This window comes from Anser brachyrhynchus (assembly GCF_964034855.1).
Source record: "Anser brachyrhynchus genome assembly, chromosome: 9".
In the NCBI taxonomy this organism is placed as follows: domain Eukaryota; kingdom Metazoa; phylum Chordata; class Aves; order Anseriformes; family Anatidae; genus Anser; species Anser brachyrhynchus.
In genome coordinates this window covers 5,204,354-5,226,325 of record NC_137703.1, presented here as the reverse complement: position 1 = coordinate 5,226,325, position 21,972 = coordinate 5,204,354, and the positions used below count along the sequence as shown (strand labels likewise).

Genomic DNA, 21,972 nt, shown 5'->3' with positions numbered 1-21,972 from the left:
CCACTGCACTGTGAGACCGACTGGCGTTACTCCGCTTGGGAAGGGTCACGGGCTTTTCCCAAATATCTTCCATGCAAACCTGCAGGCAACTCGCTGCCAGCAGGAAATAATACCTTATAAATCATATAAAGCCCTGAAAAAATTGAAGGTTGACTTAGATAAGCACTATAAATGGGGCCTTTTTAGGGTGGGCAGGAGCCACATGCTGTTACCTTTAAGAAACCTGTTACAATGAAGGTCTGCGTCTCCAAGCAGGAATTAGCAATCCAGCAGAAAACTGGGTTTGTTCAGATCCTGCTGTAATGTTCAATTTATTCAGAGTAATTTAGCTTCATCTGGGGAGCTGCGAATGAACTGTTACTTGTTCTGCATCAACAAAACCGTGGCGCTTCTTGCTTAAAAAAAAATAAAAAGAAAGAAAACAAAAAGGAAAACACACGTTGTCAAGCCAATGCCAGTGACATGGGATGAGCCACCAACAGGCAGCCAGCCATGCTCCTCATGAGCTGTGTCAAAGCAGAATGCACCTCCAGACCAGTGCCTGTCAGGAAAGGGGCACTCCTCTGATAAACACAGCCATTTCCAGAGCAGAAAGTGTAAGGAGTGAAACAGTGCACAGCATCCTCCTGCGTCCCCTTCTCCAGGCTTGTCCTGGTTTTGCCTGGGACGGAGGACTGGGAGGTTAAATAATTTACACACCGTGATGTGTGCTATCCTACAGCAAATGTGCATGATGCACAACTCTCCCTGCTCCTATCTGTGTAATAAAAATACTCCAGGAAATCCAGTAATGCTAACATTAGCAGCCAAGTCTGCATTCAGATCTTGAACTCCAAATAATCCTGTATCAGCACGATAAACTCGTTAATGGACAACCAGTTTTAATTTCTCCTTAAACCACAGATCTGCTACCAAAATTAGGTTGCTTTTAACCCCTCCAGCTGCCATCAGTGCTACTTTCTCCCCTGCAAGATCTTCCTCCCCCGGGCACTGGGTAGCAGCAAAAGCTGGGCATGTCCCTGCTGTCCCTTGGGGTGACACCAGGAGCAGCTCACGGGTCAGCCACTAACTGTGCCATTTCCAGGAAGCACGAAGACATTTTCCCCAGCCCCTCAGGTTGATGCTTGCCACCAGGAAGGTTCCCAGGAGCGGGGACGTGGTGGCACAGCCCTGGTTATGCAGGCTGCGGAACAGCCCCGCTGCAGGGCAGCCCCCGCTGGCTCTGTGTCAGCCTGTGCAAAAGGACGGCAACAAGAGACTGGCATTAAACCCGTTTGTATTAGGCTGGTGTGAAAATAATGAAGAATTAGCATATTTAAATTGCTCGTGATGCTGCATATGGTGGAGATGCTGACGAAGACGAAGCAGAGGGATTTTCCTCCTTCCCTTCGTAGTATAACACAACTCCTCTGACGTTTAGGTCGGCTTGCTTGCTTGCTCATGCTCCTGTACGGTAAAAAGTGCCCACTGTTAGCTTTGTGCCCCCCACCAATCCCCCAGCATGTGTTGTTTGCCCCAGAAGTGCCCTGAGCCTGGCTGGGGTGCCTGCTGTCCTTGTTGTCCCCACGGGAGACTCGGGGACCTCCAGCTGACCCTCCTCGCCCATCCCTCCAGTGGCTCTGCAGGTCGCTGAAATGCGGCTCAAATATTGTATGTTCTGCGTGCCACACCAAAGGCAACACCTGAACAAGAAGGCTGTAGATGAGGGCGACCAGATGAGGTGGATCCAGGCCACGAACACCATCTCCAGCACGGGGTTTCTGCAGGCGTACAGCCCCACCGGTGAGGGGGGCTTTCCCTCTCCTCCCCTGCCTGGCCAGCAGTTGGGTAAGCCGGGAGGAAAAAGGTTGAATCGTCTGCTTCAGGGACCTTTTTAATCTCTGTTCTTGTAAATCAAGAAGGTAAATACACACCGGATATTGCCTAGTTTTTATCAGGGTATGTTTGAACAGAAGTCGGGCTGACGATGCCTCGTGTCAGCAGTGAGGACACACCTGAGATTAATCCGGCTTGTCCAACTGAGGTGTTCATTTCTCTCTCGCTGTCTGGACACATTAAGAAATTACTCGCTCACTCCTGGTTTTTAATCGAAATCTACTTTTGATGTACCCAGAAGCAGAGTAAAACCCCTCATTTTCCCGTGTGCTTTGCAGGAAGGAGACGGCACCGGCCGCATCTTTAACACTCGCTTCCAGCTCTGCTCAGCGCTGGTTTCATGAGACTGAAAACATCAGCTCAGATTAGGTAAACCTTTTCATAAAAGCCATTAACTCCTCTGCAGAAAAGCCCGGTGGATTTTTCCAGGCAATGTAATTTCTAAAAGCCAGTCTTCATAACTGTGTAAAGTTAAGGGCCAGGAAAATAACAGTAAAAAGAAATACAAGATGAGTCAATGTAAAGAGCATTTCATTTGTGTACTGTCCACAAGAGTTCAAGATCTACATCATGTCTATACTTGGGTCACTTCAAAAACCATTACCCCAAATGTGCAACTTTTAGCATTAAATCTAACTGAATTTGAGCAATACTTTTATCTGGTTTACACTCTGGATTAACTTTTTTTTCTGTCTATGCAGTAATGGAAGAAGTTATTTGTTCCTCAGTTTTCCAACCCTTTCCCTCTATTGTAAGAACAGGAGCTTTTTGCATGCTAGCTGGCACATCAGGGATGAAAAACACCCCGTCCTAATATCCTCCCCCAGTGCTGCAGAAGCTTGCTTGAAACCTATTTACTCCACGATGCGCATATTAATGTCTTGTCTCATTTGCCTCTACACACCGAAAGGAGGCTATTTTAAGTCACTAGAAGATACACAAACTAACCTAAAATACAATCTCAATTTTAAGCCATCTGGCCCACCTTGCGTGACTTTTAAAGCCTCTTTGGGCTACTCTCATCGAAAGATGCCCCCCAGAGATGCGGGTTCAGCTCAGACCCCAGCGTGCCACCCGCTAACCCAGGGCCAGCATCTCCTACGGGATGAACCTTCCTGCCCGTGGGATGGGATGGGGAGGTACTCAGCAGCACCAGGAAGATGCTCGGATTGGGCACAGCAACAACACATCTGGAAAATAGACGCATCGGGCTGGCAGGGGACTGAAAAGTGTTTCCAGTCGCCAGTTGGAGCTCCTGCCCCTGGCTCGGGGAGCTGCAGGGCTCCAGATCCCAGCAGCAGCTCGTAAGCGAGCCGGCACCCCGATCGCTGACAATGATGTGATGAATACCAAATTAAAACCTGATACTGTGCTACCATGGGCTACGATCTTATCAGGCTCTCCTGAAAGCTGAGCTGCAGCAGGCCCTGCCTGTTCCTGAGCAGGAGATTTGGAGTAATGTGTGCAGGTAATTCAATAGGTGCCTCGCTTCTATTTGGGGCAGCGCTCGGCCAAGGCTGCATTACGATATTAAATCCGCGGGGATTTGAGAGGGGCAGGCTTTGGCCCATTGTCCTTCAGCCGAGCTACAAAATCAGAATATGAAGCTGGAACAGACCTGGAATGACCTATCCGAAATACCTTGGCTGAGATTCATCTGCTGGAGAAATTGCACTTAGCCCAAAGAAAACCGTGGTTTCCTGCGGATAACGCGTTCACCCGCGGTGCTGGCCCTTCCCGAGCACTGCCCTTTGCCTTCAGCAGTACGAAATCATCGGGGAAAAGTGGATCAATGGGAACGTCGATGACAACAAACGATCAGATCAATACACTCCTCTCTTTCCTGCAGAGCCACCAGCTCCTGAGCCCTCTCCAGCTGAACATTTAATGGTGCCGAGTGCCAGTCAGCGGGGTACCCACGGACCCGTCCCTCCCTGCCTGCCCCAGCAGCTGCTATGCTGGGCACGCAGCTTTTCTCTGCCTGCCCGAGGGTTTTACACCTCTCGTGCAAAACAAACAGCAGACAATGAACCCTCTCATCTGCATGCAAAGCAAAACATCGGTGCAAACATCAGCCTCTGCTAATCCTGGTGTGGGCAAAACCCTGTCCGCCGTTAATAACAAAATGGATAAATCAAGCAGCCGGTTTGTGAGGAAGCATGCACTTTTTTTTTTTTTTTTTAAATTCAAGCAGAACTGGCTCAGTCTCTGGGTGAAACATGGCAGGTAAATGCTAAAATACCCCACTGCTTGTATCCTGGCACTCCCAGCAGTAGGGAGCAAGCTACTTGTGTGCAACCCCAAAACAAATGCTGTGGACCGCAGCTGGAGCACAGGTGAGAGTGACAGGGGCTCTCGACAGCCCTCGACTGCCAGAAGTGCCAAAAAAAACCAATAAACCCCAAGAAAGCAGTTTTCTAAAGTGTAGAACTGCTTGCCCAAGGCGCTGCCAGCCTGACCATCTATTTGTCTGCCTCTTGGCGTGGCTGCCCCCATAGAGAAGACCAGGCAGTGAATCCAGAGTGGATTGTGAGAGGCCTGTTTGGAGAGGATCCAAATTAATGCTATCTAAAATGAATTATTGTCCTGGCTACATAATAAGATGCAAGATCCATAAACGGTGACAGCTCTGATTAGTCTAAAAATCTGAAAAATCAGAAAATTAGGACCAAGTCCTGCCATCACCTGCAGTTCTGAAATCCAGAAGAGCTAAACGTGCCTGAAGGCCAGTGGGAGCCGGTGCTCCGTGATGTCTCCAGCTCCTCACGGTGTGCCCCGGCGGGACATGGTGCTGCCATCAGCTACGCAACGCCCGGAGCATTAGCATCAAACCGCAGGCTGAAGGAAATTGGAGGGCAGCAGATGCTTCTGCCTGGTTTTGTTGTTCAAAGCCTTCTTCTCTGGATAGGAAAAAAAAAAAAATAGCATGTGGTCCTTTAAATAGCACAGCAGCCAGCAAACACTGAATCATTTAATCCCTCTCGCTGGCGGCTTTATCCAGCCTCCCCAGGGCACATCTGCAGCGGGAAGGGGAGCGCCACCAGGAGCCGCTTCCCTCCTGCTCCCCATCCCCGAGGTCCCCGCTGCTGTCCCCGTCCCCGTGCAGCCCCCGTCACGTCGGCCTTTGTCCCCCACGGCCGAGGTTAACGCAGATGTTTTGGTGCCGGTGGGAGACGCTGGGTGCCGGTGGGTCACCGCTGGGGACGTGGTGGCACAGCCGAAAGCATCGCTCCTCCTGCACGCCCCGCCGGCACCCTGCGGCGACAGGAGGGGCCACGGATAACACCGGGGCCGGGCTAGGGCTGTATGATCACGTACGGCTCTGGCAGTGATTTCTTTCATGCTCAGCCACCCCAGCTCTACCCGAACTGGTATCGTGTCCGGTGGGTGCGTCGCCCATCTCCTCCACTCGGAGGGGATAAATCTCGGCGGGGTGAAACCAAGATCCATCCCCACGCCGTGGGGAAGCACCCGGGTGCGGGTGTAGGAGAAACGTCCCTGCTGTGGTTTTCTTTTAACCTGTCCAGGATGCCTCCTAGAAGGACGGATTGACTTTCCACGGCTCTAAGCAGAAATCTAGCCTCTGCCCAGCCCAGCTGCAGATGGGTAACTCGAACAGCACCCCGCGGGTGCTGAGCTCCCTCCCTGTCCACCTGCATCCCTGCGTGTCTGGGGGACACTTGGTGGGGTTGGGGAGGAGTCAGGCTCAGCCTGCTCCCAGGGGGCTCACCTACATTTGCCCAGCTGAAAGGGCCCAGTGAGGTCAGGATCTGACCAGCTTCAGCACCATCAAGCACCCAGGGACAGTCCCCGACCCAAAGAAATCACCGTCTGAGCACACAAGACACAAGCTGGGACCAGGCAGTATTTTCACCGTCATTTTCCAGCCTTGGGACTGCAAGGATCGAGGAAGTTCACCCAGGAAACCTGTGGCAGGGCCAGTAACCCCAGCGAGGTCTCCTAGTCTCAGGTCAGGGCTTTAGTACAGGACTGCCCTTCCTCACACTGCTGCTCGCATACCCCCAGCCATCCGCAGGAGACGAGACAGCAGGATTAATCCCCTCTTCTTATCCTCCCACAGTAATGCCCGAATCACTTTGACCCCTGCAGGGGACTCGTTGAGTTTTCTAGTGATGCGAAAGCAAGGGAAAAAAGGGGCCAAGCGTCCTGGCCACGTTTCTAAAAATACCGGCGCTGCTGCAGGGCTCCATCTGGTCGCCGCTCAGAGGCACGCCAGCTGAGCCTTGCGGCGGGTGCCCGGGAGGTCCTGCTGCTCGGCGAGACGTCTCGTCACGCCACGGAGCAAAGCAGAGCACGGACAGGAGTTACTGGGGGTGCAGAGCGAGCGGGTGGAGGTCCCAGCACCTCCCAGCACCGCGTCCGTGGGCTGTCCCGGTGCGCAGCCTGCTGCTGGCAGGCAGACGCCGCTCTTTGCTGCAGACCATCAGCCTTCCCCGAGGGCCGGCTGAGGCTCGCCAGCTGCCTTTGTTAAATGATCAGCGTGTGATGGAGGCCGTGCCCTCAGCCTGCTCGTCGTCGAGCTGCCGGAGGGGCTGTGGCCAGAGCCCAGGGGCACGGGGACGTCGAGGGGGAGAAGCCGCAGCCTCACCCAGCCAGCGCCTGGAGATGCTCAGGAGTGAACGTTTGAAAATACATCGTAATTTTAAAGTCTCAGACTGATTCCAGATGCAATTTCTGATTGGCGTGTGATCTTATTTCAAAATAGTTCTACAAGTTCAGTTCAAAGAGCTTCTTCTTCGCAAGGATAACCCAAATCAGCCGGCCTTTGTGAGCCCACAAACAACAGTTCTGTGAAAACAGCCTTTTTTGGCAGAAACTGTTTTGAGGCAGATTTCCAGGAGCATCTCTGTAATTCCCATTTTACAGACAAGGGAAAGAAGGAGCAGGAGCTTCCAAAGGGCACCCCTGGGACGGGGTCTTCTACTTGAATGTTGAAGACAGACCAAAGAACCAAGGCAGCACTGAGCTGCTCGGCCCTATAAGGTCACCCAGGACCCGCACTCTTCCTACCCTAAGGCCGTCCTGCAGACCCCGGCCACGTGCAGGTGACCCCATGCCACGACCCGCAGTGGTTACAGCGTGTGCTGAGCATCGCGGAAGGCTCCAACGGGACCTGCATTCACTCCAGGGCAAACATTTCCTCCAGGCATGGTGTAAGATTACTGTCAAAATGTGACGGGGTGACCAAGCGCACGGGTTGGGCGCACGCTGTAAACCCGAGGGGAACCCAAGCCATCTCTCCTGAGATCATCAGTCATTTGTGATGACGGCAAAATATTGTCAGAAACAACACCGCGGAAGACTGAGAAAAATAAAGGGATCAGAGATGAGCCTGTCCTCTCTGAGGAGGTTTCACGAAGGGAAAGCAGGTCTGTGAGGTCAGGATGCTGAGAGCCCAGGGGGGACTTGGAGGCCAGCAGGACAAGAGTCTGTTGATTGTCCAAAAGTTAAAAAGATCCGTAAACAAAGAAACAGCCCAGAAAACTGCAGGAAATGCGGTATTTAAAAAACTTAATTAATTAGCCACGGGGGAGACAAGTACGAGGGGATAAGGAGAGAGGTAAATAAACATTTTAGTAAAAGGAAGAAAGAAAATCGATAGGGTGGCTTCTGCCTGTGTTTATTCAGAGTCACAGGAATAGCAAGTTATGTCCCACAAAATTGGAAAGGCCGCTTTTTGTGCTGCTGAGATAATGAGCTAGCAGCTGGGGGGTCCTTGCTATAGGGCGTTACTGGGACCAAAGCCTGAGTCAAGATTAAAATAGGGTTAAGGTTTTAAATGACTGGTCAGACAGCCACTTGTTGTTTGGGGAAAATGAGCAGAATTTTTTTTTTTTTGGAATAGAAACTACTCGGTGCCTGCGGACAGAGGAAATTCTGCCACAGGGGTATTGCCACGTGCTTGGCTGTTGTGGGAAATTTCACCCAAATGGGAGGTTGCTCTCACTGGTGGGGCTTCTCCGGAGGGTCCTGTGGCCTCCCCCAGTTGTTATCCAGCTGACAGACACATTTAATCAAACGGAAGAGCACCATTAGAGAGGCAGCTGTAGAAATTCATCTTCCTGCAAGACTGGAAGTTACAAAATTCATGAGAACAGGGCAAGGAATAATGAGAAAGAGCTTAAGTGAGCCTCAGACAAGACATTTAGTCCCTTTATTGCTCAAGGTGATGGCAGGTTGTTTCGGGTAGCTGACTGTAAGTACCACGGGATAAAAGAGAAGCAGACATATAAAAAATAGACCAAGGCTGGGCTGTAACGGGGACAGGAAGACTATATACAGCAAAGTCTGCCAGAGCACGAGGGAAGGTGGAAGGCAGGGATGCTCCTAAGGTCGGACACCCACGGCTGCATTTGGTGCCCACAAACTGAGCAAAAGCAGCTGGGAGAAGCAAGTGAATGAGAAGAGGGACAACAACCAAATGGGAAGCACGGGGAACAGAGGGGAGAGCAGCTGCAGCTCCGAGTGTTGCTTATCGGCAATCGAAGAAGAAGGAAAAGAACAAATCCAGGGTTTTCAAAGCTGCTGGTTGTGAGGATGGTAACGGGGGTGGCTGCACTGGGCTCCAGCGAGGCTTTTTCTGACCTGTGCTGGCTGGAGCAGCATGAGGGGAGCAGAGCATCGGTGGTTCTGTAGTGACAGCTCCTGCTGGCCGGGATAGCAAGGGAGCAGCTTGTTTCTGCTCTCCTCGGGGAAGAGAGTGGCTGCAGGAGGACTGCTTTGCAGGAAGGGAGGCAAAGCCAAGCTGAAGAGAGGAAGGAGCCTGGTAAGAAACTGGGAAAATGATGGCACTCATCTGGAAAGCCACAGAAAGTACCACGGAAATGGGAGGTGACACATGATCCACCATCCTGCCCGAAGCCAGGATCGTGCACGTCCTGGCAAGGTTTATCTGTGCGGTGTTTCTCTGCAGGCCCCCACAAGGTCCCCACATTGATGCAGTTCCTGTCGGGGGTCTCTCACGTTAGGCAGGCACTGGTCCAAGCTGGACAGAAGCTGAAGGATCACTCCGAATTTTTACCAGCAGATATTTATTTCAGTGCTAAAAGAGCGAATAGCTTCAAGGCACACTGTGCACCTGGGGATGGGTCACGCTAGATGTTATAGCATGACGCTGTAATGGAGACTGAAATCTGATCCTCCACAGACAGCACCGGAGAGAAAAACATTTTGGATTTGATGTCGGAGCAGTAAGAATATGGAGGCAGAGAGGGAGCACTTCGAGAGGGAAACAAATAGCAAGAGTCGAGAAATAAAAATGCAATGGGAAGATAGGAAATAATCGTGAACACGAAGCGCAGCTATCCTCCAAAGCAGCCAGGGATATAAAACATGCCCTGCACCTGCTAACTCCTCCCAGGCAGAGGGCTGGACGCGGCAGGCTGCAAGGCATGAGGCATTTTCTTTCAGCCCTAATTCTGCCCGTTCTGGGGTGACAGCATCAGCACCCAAATCTCGGCGTGCGGCTCCAGGGGAAAGCGAGGGGCAGCTTCCCCACGGGGTGCCAAAACCCGTCCTCCGGGGGGGTAAAAAAACAACAGCAGGGCCACTCGGGGAAGGCCAAGGGCAGCCTTCGGGACACCTGGGCAGGGGGGCAGCAAGGGGGGGGGGAAGGTCTCTTCGACCCGCCTCGGTGGTATTGCCGGGGCGGGGAGAGAGCGGAGAGGGGGAAGCGCTGAATAATTGAGGAGCTGCAGCGCCCTCCTCCATCCATCCCTCCCTCCTCCTCCATCCCTCCTCCATCCCTCCCTCCTCCTCCATCCCTCCTCCATCCCTCCCTCCTCCCTCCATCCCTCCTCCATCCCTCCCTCCTCCCCCCATCCCTCCTCCATCCCTCCCTCCTCCCTCCATCCCTCCTCCATCCCTCCCTCCTCCCCCCATCCCTCCTCCATTCCACCCTCCTCCCCCCATCCCTCCTCCATCCCTCCTCCATCCCTCCCTCCGCCCTGCGTGCGCGGCCGGGAGCCGGAGCCGCCGGTGCCCAGCGCCCCCCCCGCCGCCTGCAGCAGCGCAGCCGCCCCCGCCGGCCCCCGGAGCCTCCGGTGAGTGCCCGCAAGGCCGGGGGGAGACAGGGATAGGGGATGGAAAGTGCTGGGGGGGGAAAGAGGGAAGGGGCAAAGCGCTGCCCCCCGCCGGGGGGGGCTCCTCTTGCGGTCCCGGCTCCTCCGCAGAGCCCCCGAGGTGCGGAGCGCGCCCCGGAGATGCTGGGGCATCAATGGGCCGGGGTGGTATGGGGCTGGTGGGGAACGGTGGGAAAAGAAAGGGAGAGAGGGGGCTGAACAGCCCCGGGGCGGCCCGGGGGGATGCGGAGCCCCGGGGCCAGGCGTGGGGACCGGGCGCTGTCCCCGGTGCTGGAGCCCCGCCGGCAGAAGTGGCTCCGAGTCGGGGCCCGGTGCTGGACTTGGGCATCCTTCGTACCCCAGCCCCCCCCGGCCGCTGCTCGTCCATGGCACAGGGGGGTTTGGAGGCACCCAACAGCCCTCGTTGGGCGCGCTTGTGCATCGCCTCACGGAAAAGCCCGATCGCCCTTCTCAGAGTCGCTTCCCTGCTCGGGTTTCGTGGCCTATTAAATGCTAGTTTAGACAGACTGACTTAGTGCCTTCCCGCGACGGCCCGTGCATACGGAGCCCTAATATAGGGCTTCCGAAACCAGCACGGGCTCTGGGGAGGGCTGGGAAGCAGCGTTCCTCCTGTCAACCCCAGAGAAGACTCCCAGCTCAAAAGGGCCGCGTCTGATTTAATCTAGCATATTAACTAATTAATCCTCCCAGAGCCCCTAAGTAGTAGGTAAGTACATTTTAGCATGCCAAGGCGTTTGTTTAATTGCCCAAAAGCTGTCATGAGATTGAAAGTCTGATTGCTACAGATATTTACATACACTCGTTTTATCGGTACACACCAGGCATATGACTTACCATAGTTGAACAACACGCTGTAAACAAACAAAAAACCAAACAAGCCAAAAGCAATACTAGAGCGAGCAGTTACCTAGATTAAACCGACTAATTGGCTGTTCTTAAAACATTAAGCTCCGTGGGGAATCTGTGTTGCGTGACAGCAGGGAAGTAAGGGGTTCTTGCGGGGATGCGAGGCCCGAGCGCTGTTCCCCATTTTCCTCTGTCGAAGGTGCTGAACTTTGCCAGCAAAACGGAGAGTGATGAGGGGTAAATGATGCAGATGAAGCAGCTTGGGTCCGCTCAAAGTAAAGTCAAATGTACAGTAAATATCTGAAAAGATAGGAAGGAGGCAATATGTACAATATATATTGATTTAGTTAAAGTTAAAAAAAAAAAAAAAAGTACGAGCAGTTGAGCAGAACTGAGGCCAAAAAGGCCTCGTACAACTGCTGTTCAGCAAGGAGAGATGTGGCAAGGAAATTTTACCTCTGCCTTTGGCAACTGAGACTGCTAGGATGCAGTACATGTTAACAAAAATGACATTAAAATTGGAGTTCAAAAAAAAGGAAGAAAAGCCAAAGCTTGAAAGGATTGAAACAAAGGCCTTATAATGGAAGAACTACAGCACCTGGTCAATTTGATTCATTAAAAAAGAGGGTGGGAGGTGACTTGATTCACAAATCTAAGAGCCTTTACAGAAAGAAATTACCAGGCACTGAGTTACTTCTCCATCTGTCAAAGAAAGGCACGGCATGAATTAGTGCTGAGACGCTAAAGCCAAAACATTCTGATTTAAGTGAGGGCTCACATTTTTGAACAGTGGAGGGCTGATGACCTGATGAAGGAGCTATCAGAAAACCTGCTGGACTCTCCATCTGTTTATGTCAAGACTTGACGTTCTCCCAAATGATGCAACTTAGCCAAAGCAAGTCATTTGGCTCCCTGCAGGATTAATTGCATGGAAGCTAATGGCTAATTCAGACAAAATGAACTCGGTGGACTTAATGGTGCCTTTGATCCCTCATTCCCGCAGTCAGGCACAGGGGCGTACAGCTCTGCTCCCAGGTGGCCCACCTCCCCTCTCGACAAGCACAACCTTCTCAGGCGGAGTTTTGGCCATGTACTGAGAGCAGAACAAATGAGTGACCAACTTGTATTTTGAACACTTCAATTTATTTATTTATTTTTTCAACTTGCTTCATTAATTAACTCTCCCTAAAGGGAATCCCTTCCTTTGTGCACTTTGCAGTAAAGTGAAGCAATTTAAAACATAAATCATTTTCCTTGGGGAGTCAGTCATGACTTCTAAGTGAAGACATAACTTAGTCTTCTCTAGATAATTTTTTTAGGATCATGTGAAAATGATGAAAATTCATTGCTTATGAAATTTCAGAGTCTCAGATGGGATCGTATCAACAAGGAGCCCAATCCAAAATATTTTAAAGGCTATATGTATAGGCTAACTTGACACTGCTTCCCTTTTGAAGCACAAGACGGTCGGTTTGCTCAGTTCTGAGATCATGTACATATAATATAAGATTTCATCCATCTTCCCTTGAAGGACTCAGGAGTTTTTCTAGAAAATTCAATGAGAATAGGACAACCTTTCACTGAGTAAATTAATATCTGTCCTGTGAAGACCTGTAGCTTTCAAACATGGGATGGCATGAGCTGATAGAGAAGTAAATACAGTCCTAGGCTCTTCATGGGAAAAAATGGTTATGATGGTAACAGAGTAGTCTGTACTAGGATATGCTTAGTCCCTCAGACTTCTTAGCTACCAAATAGTTAAAACTTTGCCTTCAGAGCACCTAAGCTATTAAGACCCTCATAATGTGTATGTTGAACCAGCACGTTGTTGTTTGGCTCTCTCTGTAAAGCATAATGATATGGTTGCGCCCAAACCTGTAATTTTTGTGAGAGATATTAGATCTAGGGTGCAAAAGGGTCCTGTCAAGAAATATAGGAAGCATTTCAAGCTGATTCCTACAGATGAAATCCTGGCCACAGTCCTGCCTCAACCTAGGGTAGCTGCTGAAGTCATTAAACCACCCACTATGTAATTGGAGCAGATTCCAGCTTAGATCCGTGAGCCACAGAAACTCATCACTTTTTTTTTTCTTTTTCATTTGAAAGCAATGAGATGTAGCAAAGTTATGGTTGTCTACTGGAAACTGCCTTCGAGTACTAAGCAATTTTTCTTCTTGTATATGTCTCCTGTGGCTCGTCAGATAGCAGCTCTAGACTCCACGGTCATCGTCACGGGGCTCAGCCAGGGCTGGGTGCTCCAGCTGGTGCTGAGGCTGCCACCGCAGCCGATTCCTTGCTGTCACCTCACTGGAACATCCCTAGGAGAAAACTATTCTTTCCCTGCAATAAAACTGTCAGAGAGAAGCCCAGGCACTTAGGAAACAAAAACAGTGGGGTGGAGCCACACCACACGTGATTCTATTGTTTCTGTTCCTCTGCATGATGTCTGTATCAATTATTTACTGAAAGGCATCATACAACAAATTGAACCTACCTGGCAGGTGAGCAAACAGAGAGCAGGTTTTTCAAATGCTGCATCGTAATTTTGGGAATACAGAGTTAGAGGGTCAAGCAGTTTGCTGCTTACAGGGAGAAGGATTATTGCTGGAAGAGTTTCTGCTGTTATGCCACAAGTGTCTACAGGGGGATGTGTGTCGAAACTTTATGTAAACACATTAAAAAAAATGCTTGATCCACAAGTGAACAGGCTTTGGGTGCTGGCCCTCAGTAGCCACCAACTCTTGCTGCCCACACTTGTCAGCTACTGTGATATAAGTCGGTGCTTTTGTCAGCTCCTCCTGTGAGTCCCCAGCTCCCCGGGTGTTTTTCTCAGCAAAGTCCTTCGGCACACACTTAAACCTGAGGCTGGAGCCACCCCCTTGTGTTTAGAGGCTGCTTGCACATCTGGGCACGTTCCACCAGCAGCAGCATGATTAAATCTTTGCTTTAAGCATGTGCCCAAGAGCATTATTGAACCAGGTCTTAATGACCACAGCAATAATATTTCAGCAACTCTATTCAATTCGGTTTTAAGGGAGGCTGAGACAAAGTACGTGGTTAGCTAACAGGGCTTCAATGGCAACCAAATTTTAAGCTATAGATAACCATGTTTGCTCATGTTGATTCCCTTGCTACTCAAGGACATCTCCAGGCAGTTAGTGTGCATTACACAGGAGTACTATAACACCCTAATTTTTGAGCTATTAGCATTTTTAAGAACACATCATTCTTCATTTAATCCTGCTCCATAAGTAACATCCTATATGCTGATGTAGTCTTAGCTGCACATTCATAACTCACTTGTTGGGAAATGTCAAAAAGCACTCATGCTACAGCACAAGGTATTACTCACACCACACACTGCTTAGGTGTTGCAGTGCGTTTGCCTGACTTATGATGATAAATGACTAAACACAGAAAATCTCTTATAAATCATCTTCTTTGATCAACTTGTGTTCACATTACTCATGTAATCAGCTCTGTTGAAATGCAGGAGGATTACTCATGTAAGGCTGGGATTTTTTGTCCTAGCAAATAATAATAATAAGCAGCCAAATGTGTAATAGAAGCAGCAGGAGCTGCTATTCACTTCCTTAGAAGTGCGTTGAATCTACCTCACACTTCTGTTGAGGAATTTAGTGACACGGGCTACAACCACCCAAATCTCCCTGCAAGCTCTCGGCTGCCTTTTCCATATGGAAAAAGCCTGCTGATTTGCATATACTACAGCTGCTGCTGCTTCTGGAGGCTTCAGGAGGCTCTGGACTGAAGAATGCCTCTTTCCAGCTCCTTCTGAGGAATGTGTTTCTCTGAGAACCTCTCCTGCATTAATTAGCTAATAGACAAAATCATGGAAACAGGGCAGTGAGGCATAATCAATTACACTTGTATAACTGCAGATGGAACACGATAACTAATTAATGAGACCCTGTGCACATACAAAAGAGAAATGCATTTGAAAGCCAGCAAGAGCTGCACCATGCGTGTAAGCCTGATGTGTTTACAGCACAGAAGACCGGTTCAGAGTCCTGCTGATTTATTGCATGGAAGGGCTTTGCAGAAAGCCACGAAGACTGCTGGTGAGAGTCGGGAGGAAAAAACAGTTTCTTAGTGGGGAATAAAGGAATCTCTATAAAAACAGCAATCTTCAAAATAGAAGAAGAGACTTAAAAATAGTGGATTTTCAGATCCCGCATATGATATACAGGTCATTATTTTTCTCTGGTTTGGACAACAGACCTTAGTGTTACATCAGTACTTTAGTGAAAAATGTAATTTGTATTTTTGCCACTGAAATTCAAAACGATATCCTGAAATGAAATAAGTTGTCATGATGATGCATCAGCCAGCCTTTGCAACAGTAAAAATCCATTTTGTTTAGAGAGGTTCACACATTAATAAGTAACTCAGTCTGTGAATTATGTCAAATGAAGAAAGCTCTCATGGCCGGCCTGGAGCAAACTTTAATGACTTTTGTTCTATGGCACAAAAGTATGGATCTGCAGAGGAAGAAAAAGAAAGTGTAACCAAGTAATTACAGTGGCTTTCTCCTGCATGTTATTAAAGCAAAGACATTTTTGAAAGAATGTTGTTCTAGAAAAGCCTGTCTGGTAACCCAGGTCTAAACATTTCGCTGATAGAAAGGCAGCCCTGGTCCTCTGTGGCAGTGGGATGTGTTACAGAAAGCATGTATCTTGCCCAGGCAGTAATTACTGAAAGTATGACCCCAAAGCAGGAGAAAGCATGGAGCTGCAAACGCGAGGCAATATCCCTGCGGCACCGAGACTGGGCTGCTCGCTGTGGTCCCCAGAAGGCGCCCCCACAGCCGTCAGGAGCAGCTGTGGCCAGAACGGGCTGCAAAGTACGTGCTGGTGTTAGAGACGGGTGCCTCTGGTCCTGGGCGCCCCCTTTGCAGAGTTTTAATTCTTAAATTTCGGAAGGCAGCGTGTCGGTCCCTGTGGGACAGCCTCAGGCTGTGCCCCCCAGCCTGCAAGAACAGCTTCCTTCAGGGGTCTGATTTCTTTGACTGTCCCCTGGCTCTGATGGGGGAGGCTGTGTCTGAGAGCCTCGAGCTTTTGGGCTTTGAATGCAAAGTCAGGCAGCCGCAGCAAACGGGGCTTTAAATGTGCATGGCACCGCAGGCGTCCTTTTGCAGATCACCCTGTGCACATGCAACGCACAAACACAACATTGCTTTCAACAAGGTCTGGCTAGAGGAGCATTAGTCGGTTTCAGTGTGTTTTCTCTGCAGCTTCCTTAGAAAACCCAACTGAATTAACCACTCGTGCACTTCTGGAAGGAAGCTGCTTTCTGCGTTTTACTGAGGGAGAAACAAATTTAGTTATTTCATGTGGTCTCATCGTGCTCATAGAGGGAGCCTGCCAGTGTAGTTCCAAGAAGTTCCTGGTTCCCCATCTTCTGCTCAGCTCACCCATCTATTGATTTGTCATTTCCCTGCATTAGCAGCATCATTATGTTTTTTAAGGCTTTTACTTTGCCATCTCAAGACAACAATGACAAACCAGACCTTTTTAGAAATGTGCAAACTGATTATACCTCTTTCTCCATAATTCTCTCTCTCTCTTTTTTTTTTCCTCCTGTTGGTTAAATAGCTTTTTGCAAACACAAATGGAGCCCTTCATGCATATTGCATTACTTACAGCACTGCATCACAGATGGCTGTGTCTGCCATAAGCGTCCTGCTCTTGGTCCTACGCCGCTCTGCACCATGCAGAGTCACTGCTACCTGTACAAAAAGGGTGGAAAAGTGCAAAACCAGAATGCCGGCATAGGTGCCCAAATACCTAACTAGCTAATTAGCTTTGGAAGTGGGACCCGCTGGCTGCAAGCCATGAAGGAGGCTATTCTAATTTGACTCTTACTTGTACTGGAGAGAGGAATACAAAATTTAAGGACCCCTGGGTCTGCTTCTGGACGTGTGGCACCCTTGCGTTATGGCTTTGGCCAAGTTAAATAACTCCCCTTCTATTGCGCTTACTTCTCAAAAGAAGATAATGGGCTTTGGCCATCTTGCAGCAACATTAACTTTGGTAAAGCACCTAAAATAACACAGATGAAAGTAGCACAGAAAAATGTGGTTTGACCCCTCCAATTCCATTTCGCTCTGAAGACACACAGAAAATAAATAAATAAATAAATAAATAAATGAACCTCTTTTTTAGTAGGTACAACACAGTTTTGCTCTTAAACCTAAAATATATCGCTATTTTTATTTAGTGAGAATTTTAGTTTTAAATAACCACCGCTCCACTTGAGTTGCTCAAATAGAGGTAAAAAACGGAGAGAGTTAAACAACAAAACAAACCGCAAATTATCTGCAAAGGCAGAGGGGCAGATGCTGAAGCTGGACGATGTGAGCAGTGGCGGGGAGCAGCCCGAGCGCTTGGCTCCGTGCCGGGCTCTCCCCGGCCATGGCAGCGGGCTGCGAGCAGCGGCTGCACCAGTTGTGTCAGGGGCAGCCCGGTTGGGGCCCGAGGCTGTAAAAACAAGCTCACGAAACTCCAAATCCGACTGCGCTGGCGATGAAAACAGCAGCGTGACGAGCAGCCCGGCAGACGCATCCCTCCTGTCCGCGGCCGCCCGACACTGACGTCATTTCTCTCCCTGCTGTAGGGGCTGAAATGGGAACGAGCATCTCGTGTCTGCTCCCACCACTCCGCCTCACAGATACCAGCCTGGTAATTAGAAGAAAGAAAGAAGAAAGAGAAACAGCCAAGGGGGCAGGGAAGCGAGGATAGCAAGGCTTTTTCTCTCTCACTTTCTCTTCTGCATCTCGTGTTGCAGCGGTTTGCTGCCAGCAGCAGCCTCCTGCACTGCCGTCCCTGCGGGTGATGCTGCAGCACGCAGCCCCTGCATGGGGTGGGCAGGGGGCCGAGGGCAGGAACGCTGTCATCGGAGGGGACATCGGGGTGTTCCTGACTCTCTCCAGATTTCTTTCGCTGGTCTGACCAAGCACCAAGGCACCTCCATGCCCAGGGCGAAGAGGTAACTTTGCTCTGGCTCTGACATTCATCTTAATGAGTGCCCCCGACTGGCTCCCCACCGATACGCCAACAGGAGCTCTGGTTTCTAATTCATCATCATCGACATTCTGCTCCTTGTATTCCTGACATTATTTAGCAGAGGACCTTGCTTAGGGACACCCTGGGGACCCCCTGGGCAGAGGGGATTAATTAACAGATGGGTGAGATGAACCATCCTGAGGGATGAGCTGGGGGTAATGAGGACGGCAGGTTTAGGTCAGGAAAACTTCGGCGCCGAACCAGACGCTGAGAAGGATGCACGCCTGTAAACTGCAAGGCCTCTCCTTCTGACTTGATTGCTGTTTTACTTAATTTACCCTAATGAAGAAGAGTGTTGTGGTACAAACAGTGGTTGCTAACAAGCGCGCGGTGGCAGCAGTGCGAGTGGAGCCAGGCCGGCCCTCGCTGCTGCGCCAGCGCTGCCGCAGCCTCCCCTCAGCCTCCCCTCGGCCTCCCCTCAGCCTCCGTGCGCGTAAGGAGGAGAGCAGACGGCAGCCACAAGGAAAAAGCGCTCTCTCCTCCTGGCTGTGGATTTAAACCAGTCTCTCAAGGCTTCACAATTTGCATAGCCGTGGAATGGATGACTGCAATCGCCGAGCAGCGCCTGCGCATCAGCCTCGCCAAAAAGCTCTCCCTGGCTGCTGGCTGCTTCGCTCTGTCTTTCGAGGTGTCAGCGGGGCAGGGCAGAAATGAGCTGTCTCTGCCCCAGGTAAATGTTGCCCATCCATGAGATGTGTTTTATGGCTGCAGGTGGGGTGAGAGGATGTTCCCAAGCAGCAATACGCTGATCTCGCTTAAACACCTGGAATAGTTTCCAGTGATCGCTTTGATCAAATGTAGCTGCAATTACGAAGTGATTTCATTTCAGCTGGTGTTGAGGTCTTTCCCCCAGTGGCTCAAGAGGACCTGTATGTGCCAGGGTCTCAGCTGGGGCACGTCCAACAACCCCGGCCAGAAAAGGATGGTTTTTTTCCCATACAAACTACAAAGGAGGAAATTGCACAGAGATCAGGGCATCTGGATTGCAGCAGTTCAAAAAACAGAAACTTTTGCCTGACTCTCTGGCTAGTTCATGTCCATTTGGTGCAAACCTAAGCATAGCGACCCGAGTCCTTCTAATTCAGCTAGGAGCATCCATAAAGACACACTAAGGAAAAGAAATAAACAAGGGTGGGAAGCGGTCAAGTGAAGTGCAAAAACACCTCTTTGCCAGCCCATACTTTAGAGATGCTGTGTGACAGCTCTGGAGAAAAGAAGGACGGATTTGAGGTGGAGATCACTCTGGTTATAGGAGTTCATTCCCCCATGCCTAAAATACAGCCCCAGAGGTGGGCACATGGCCCTGAAGCAGCTAAACCCACTTTTTATTCTCATCCCAGAGATGCACATTTGATCAAGAGTGGTATCTACTTTTCATTACTATTATTCTTAGCTAGAACATGGACCCTTTCAGCTTGCGGTAACTCGAAGTAGGAATCAGCACCATTTGAACCGTGATCAACCAAAACATGAAACGAATGCTGTGCTTTATTTAATAAACTCCAGCAAGACAAGGCTGCCTGGTAGACACAATGTAATTTGTTTTGGATGTAAAGATGGAAAAAATAATTGTTTTGTCTTTGAGGTAATAAGAATAAAAAAAGATTTCTGCATTAACAGGAAGGAAACTGCCAGGCTAGAATTCATCTTAAATAAACTATTTTTCCTTTTTCCTCGTTTTAGTATGCAGAGATGTCAATTCTGATTATTTTGCTCAAAGTCAAGAAGTCATCACATGTCACTGGGAAGTCATTTCTGCTTGCCTGAGAACTATGCAGTTTGTTAAAAAACAAGAGACAGAGAGGGCAGAGAAAGGGCAGTGTCTGAACAGTGCTTGAGAATATGACTGAAGATGAAAAAGCACAAGATAATTCATGATTTAGAAGACAATCTTATGATTTGGAAGGCATAATGGCCACTTAGAGCAGACGGGCTCAGGCAGCGTAATGCTGAAGTATTAAAAGATGACTGCAGCGGCCGCGGTGCTGCTGCTGAGCTTTTCTCTGGGTTTTCTTCAGCTGTGCAGAAGCAAGACCCCAAAGCTTCTTGCTGCTACTCCAAAAGTCCACCTCTTCTCTTCGCAAAGCTCCCCTGGGGCTGGAGCCCCGTCAGCAAGTGGCTCAGGGCCCCTTTTTTGTCCATCCCCACCTTGGCACAACCCCTCTTCCTTCGGTTTTTCAGCCAAAAACCACATTACGAGGGCCTTTTCTCTCTCTTGCAGCCGGGCCGCCAGAGCGGGAGGAACCAGGGCGCTGGGATGCGGCCGCAGCCCTGGGCACGGATCCACCCGGGAGCGCCTGCGCCGAGCCCAGGCCCAGCCGCAGCCATGAGCGGCCTGGTCTCGCGCCTGGACCCGCGGCGGGTGCCCTGGGGGGCCGCGGGCCATGCCCTGCGCGCCCGCGTCCTGCGCACCAAGCCCGTGGAGTCGATGCTGGAGGGCACAGGGACGGCTGCCGGCCAGGGAGCCCGTCTGGCCAAGGTCCTCACCACCCTCGACCTCATCTCCCTCGGCGTCGGCAGCTGCGTGGGCACCGGTATGTACGTGGTGTCCGGCCTGGTGGCCAAGGAGATGGCGGGGCCCGGGGTCATCGTTTCCTTCATCATCGCCGCCGTCGCCTCCATCTTGTCAGGTGAGTGGTGCGGGCGGGTTTTCTGCGTGGGGCGCTGCCCTGAGCACCTGCTGGCTGCTCCAGGGGGACGGAGGCTCCTTCATGCGCTGCCATGGGCCGGCGGCTGATGCTGGGTCTCATCACCTTGGGGACACCCACGACCTACAGAGGAGTAATGACCCACTGACGGCTCCCCGCAGGATGTATCCTGCGCTTAACGCGCTTAAAGCCACCAGAGAGAGCTTTGCTGTGTGTGGTCAGGGCAGAGCACGGCCACGGCACAGGGCTGGAGCTCGTGGGAGCTCTGCTTTAATGGGAAGGACGCCGGTGGTTTCTGCGGCACCGGGGCCGCCTTCTCTTGTTGTGGACATTACTGGCGTTTAAACAACCCCTCAGCTAGTTTTGGAGCTGATTTTGTTGGCTCCTATTCACTCAGGATCACTCTTTGAATTTCCAAAAAGACAAACAAACAGAGCAATTTGCAGAGAGGGAGGAATTATATATTTTAGTGAAAAGCCAGTGAATTCCATCGCCTCCTGTGACCCCAGCTGAGCATATGGCCCGAGCTGCAGTTTCCACATGAAGCCAGTCCTGCTGGCGTTTGTCCTTTCCAGATCAGCGCTAACGTGATGAGGTGATGTCCCCGCTCCCCCTGCTAGCAGGGCTCTGCCTGCTGTGTCAGTCTGGCGTCCTGCTTCTGCGCGCGGGCTGAGCAGGAAACCCTGAGTCAGTGGCAGAGGACTTGGACACCAGACGGGAATGACCCAGCTCTGCTTTTCAAGACTGTTGTGCCTTTATCATCCTCCGCCACCCATTTCGTGATGCAAACCAAGTGCAAGCAGAGCAACCCAGTGAGCCTGGGCAGGTATCCTCTGAGCAAACACACCGCCCTCCAAAATGGGGCTTTTTCCCCCAAGCCGTGGGTCCTGCCCCATGGCAGGGGGCTCCTGCTGCCCCCGCAGCCCACGGCTGCGCCTCTCCCGGCTCCGCTTTCATCTCCCCTTGCTTGTGTAGCCCTGGGAAAGTGTTTTCCCAAGGATGCGGTGTTTTCATAGTCTCCTTGGCCGCTTCCTCGCCTCATCATTGGCTCTGCTGTTGTTTGTAACAGCAGCGTGTTTTTGGCAAGTGAAACCCAGCAAGGGCTCGGAGCCGGAGTTCGGAGCTTCCCAGCGGTGTTGCGAGGCCTCATTTCCACGAAGATTTGGGGATCATTTTTGTGAACGGGAGTGCCACTGAATTTGATGGCGTTACTTAAGGCAGCATTTGCAGGCTCTTTGCACAATTGCTGCTTTCTTGGAGGCCAGTTTCCCACAGGGACCAAGCACAGCTCCTCACGCTGGAAGGGTTTGGTCTCTGCCCTTGCATGCCTTTGCTCTCTCAGGTAGAGGACAGGTTCATTACAGCCCTACTCATGGATTCACATTTAATGTTACAGTTTTATTATCACCATTACACTAT

At 50.7% G+C, this 21,972-nt stretch overlaps 1 protein-coding gene across 1 annotated transcript in view; it reads left to right on the top strand.

Moving 5' to 3' along the window:
- The first annotated feature begins 9,817 nt into the window (after window positions 1-9,817).
- The window catches only part of SLC7A14 (solute carrier family 7 member 14), a 27,060-nt gene continuing 14,905 nt past the window's right edge, over window positions 9,818-21,972 (top strand). Inside the window, exons 1-2 of the mRNA XM_080605411.1 lie at window positions 9,818-9,938; window positions 20,127-20,535. Coding sequence (XP_080461537.1) covers window positions 20,163-20,535 — 373 coding nt within the window. The 5' untranslated portion in view covers window positions 9,818-9,938; window positions 20,127-20,162. The remainder of the gene's footprint in view (window positions 9,939-20,126; window positions 20,536-21,972) is intronic.